Source organism: Coturnix japonica, linkage group LGE22C19W28_E50C23, assembly GCF_001577835.2.
Source record: "Coturnix japonica isolate 7356 linkage group LGE22C19W28_E50C23, Coturnix japonica 2.1, whole genome shotgun sequence".
NCBI classification, from domain to species: domain Eukaryota; kingdom Metazoa; phylum Chordata; class Aves; order Galliformes; family Phasianidae; genus Coturnix; species Coturnix japonica.
In genome coordinates, this window is record NC_029544.1 from 68,988 (window position 1) to 71,955 (window position 2,968).

Here is a 2,968-nt window from a genome sequence, read left to right on the forward strand (position 1 = left end):
CCCCTCCATGCATCCCCTCTCCATGCATCCCCCTCCACGTCCCCTCCAAGCATCTCCCCTCCATGCATCCCCCCTCTATGCATCCCCTCTCCATGCATCCCCCTCCATGTCTCCTCCATACACCCCCCCTCACCGCTGGGAACCATCAGGTCGATCTTGTTGCAGAAGTCAGAGTAGCAGCAGTGCGTGTTGCGCAGATCCTCGGAGCTCAGGCAGTAGAAGGGTTTCCCAGCAGGGATCAGTTTGGCTTCGGGGATGCAGGTCCTCACGTGGTGCTTCACCCCATCCAGGTTGAACACAGAAACCATGCAGGCGCCGTCGGTCTCGCAGGTGGAGTTGGCTTGTTTGCAATCAGAGCACAGACACGTCAGAGCTGCAAAACACAGCGAGATCGATCCCTTAACAACCAACAGGGACCAAAAGTGCAAAGCAAAATCAATTTCTTCCCTTTATTTTCCCCCTTGGGAGGGTCGTCTCCAGGTCTGGGAGGTGCAGCAGCTCCTGTTTGATGGTGCAGAGAGCACAGAGCACACCAAATGCAATCAGAGGTTGCTGCCAGCCCTCCCTGCAGCCACCAACAGAGCAGACCCCACAGCCCTGCAAGGATGTTCGTCCCACGCCAACCCCAGCTCAGCTCCAACCGGAGCTGCCAGCTGAGTCTGCTCCACCCAAACAGCCCAGGGGCTCCATTAGGAACCAGCTGTGGGTCGTGCACATCCCTGCTCTCCACGAGCATCGTTTGGGTGCAGAGCACAGAAGCCCCAGGGTGGACCCCCCCAGCTTTGCCATAAACCTGCAAGCAAAGCCCTGTACCTGCAAACAAAGGGCAGAGCAACAATGTGCAGGAGGAGGGTGGAGCTGGCTGAGCAGCAAACAGGGTTTGCTTGGGATCCCTGGAGGGAGCCTGCATTGTATATTAACCCTATAACGTGGACCAACCCCATGTGTATCAACCCTATATCATGTACCAACCCTATGTGCACCAACCCTATATCATGTACCAACCCTATGTGTACCAGCCCTATATCATGTACCAACCCTGCAATGTATATTAACCCTATAACATGGACCAACCCTATGTGTACCAGCCCTATACCATGTACCAACCCTATATGTACCAGCCCTACATCATGTACCAACCCTGCAATGTATATTAACCCTATAACGTGGACCAACCCTATGTGTACCAGCCCTACATCATGTACCAACCCTGCATTGTATATCAACCCTATATCATGTACCAACCCTGCATTGTATATTAACCCTATAATGTGGACCAACTCTATGTGTATCAACCCTATATCATGTACCAACCCTATGTGTACCAGCCCTACATCATGTACCAACCCTGCATTGTATATTAACCCTATAATGTGGACCAACCCTATATCATGTACCAACCCCATATCATGTACCAACCCTATGTGTACCAGCCCGACATCATGTACCAACCCTGCATTGTATATTAACCCTATAACATGGACCAACCGTATGTGTACCAGCCCTATATAATGTACCAACCTTATGTGTACCAGCCCTACATCATGTACCAACCCTGCATTGTATATTAACCCTATAACGTGGACCAACCCTATGTGCACCAACCCTATATCATGTACCAACCCTATATCATGTACCAACCCTACATCATGTACCAACCGTGCAATGTATATTAACCCTATAACGTGGACCAACCCTATGTGTATCAACCCTACAATGTATATCAACCCTACAATGTGTGCCCACCCTACAATGTGTGCCCACCCTATATGTGCCCACCTGCTGCAGGAACAGGAGGGTTTGGAGCCACAACAGCAGGGTTAATTCCCTCCCCCCCCCCAGCCCCCAGCCCTATAGCTGCACCCAAAGGATGCACACAGCAGTCAATGCAGCACCCTCAGTGGGTCTAATGAGCACCCAGCCACAGGGCCAGCACTGAGCTGCTTTGCAACTGGGGTGGGGAGCTTGGGGGCAGGAAGGGGGGGCGAACAAGCAGCTCCACACCGACTCCATGGGCTGGATGGGAGGAATATGCCCATTATCCCTCATCTGAGCGGTAAATCGGCGGCTAATTGCATTAGGAGCCTGCACTTGTGCTCTTTGTTTCCCAGCTGCTGCTGCTGTGAGCTGGGCTGCAGCCATAGGGAAAAGCAAAAAGGGGCTGCAGGGTTTTCTATATGGAAACACAGAGAGCAAAGGGATGCACCCCAGGAATGCAATGCGAGCATCGGAGCTGCTCAGCTTTGAAGGGGCTGCTTTGGAATTAAGGGATGAATTGAATGCAATGAAATCCCCCCCAGCTCTGAGCACAGGAAGGACAGATCTGCAGCCAGGAACAAAGGTTGGAACCACCATGAAACAACACGGGGAGGGAAGAGCAGCCGGGGCACATTCCTGCCTTCATGTCTGCTCAAAGGAAACGGGGCCTCCCAGCAGCTCCTTCATTGCTTTATCAGGAACTTGGAGGGTGAATTAAAGCTGGTGCAGGAACACGTCCCACCACGCAGGTTCCTTTTGGGCACGGCCAAACCCAGCCGTTCCCATCGCTCTCCTTTCCAAGGCAGGAAGATGTGGGTTGGGGCAGCTGCACTTCCACATCTCAAAGGCAAATCAGCCTCCTCGCTGCTCCATAAACCCCTCTCCATTTCCATACAGCTCCATAAGCTCCTCTCCATTTCCATACCAGCTCCATAAACCCCTCTCCATTTCCATACCAGCTCCATAAACCCCTCTCCATTTCCATACCAGCTCCATAACCTCCTCTCCGTTCCCATACCAGCTCCATAATCCCCTCTCCATTTCCATACCAGCTCCATAAGCTCCTATTTCCATACCAGCTCCATAAACCCCTCTCCATTTCCATACAGCTCCATAAACCCCTCTCCATTTCCATACCAGCTCCATAACCTCCTCTCCATTCCCATACCAGCTCCATAAACCCCTCTCCATTCCCATACCAGCTCCATAA

At 52.2% G+C, this 2,968-nt stretch overlaps 1 protein-coding gene across 1 annotated transcript in view; it reads right to left on the reverse strand.

The window, feature by feature from the left end:
- The window catches only part of ACVR1B (activin A receptor type 1B), a 15,772-nt gene that overhangs the window by 10,223 nt on the left and 2,581 nt on the right, over positions 1-2,968 (reverse strand). Inside the window, exon 2 of the mRNA XM_015886864.2 lies at positions 134-373. Coding sequence (XP_015742350.1) covers positions 134-308 — 175 coding nt within the window. The 5' untranslated portion in view covers positions 309-373. The remainder of the gene's footprint in view (positions 1-133; positions 374-2,968) is intronic.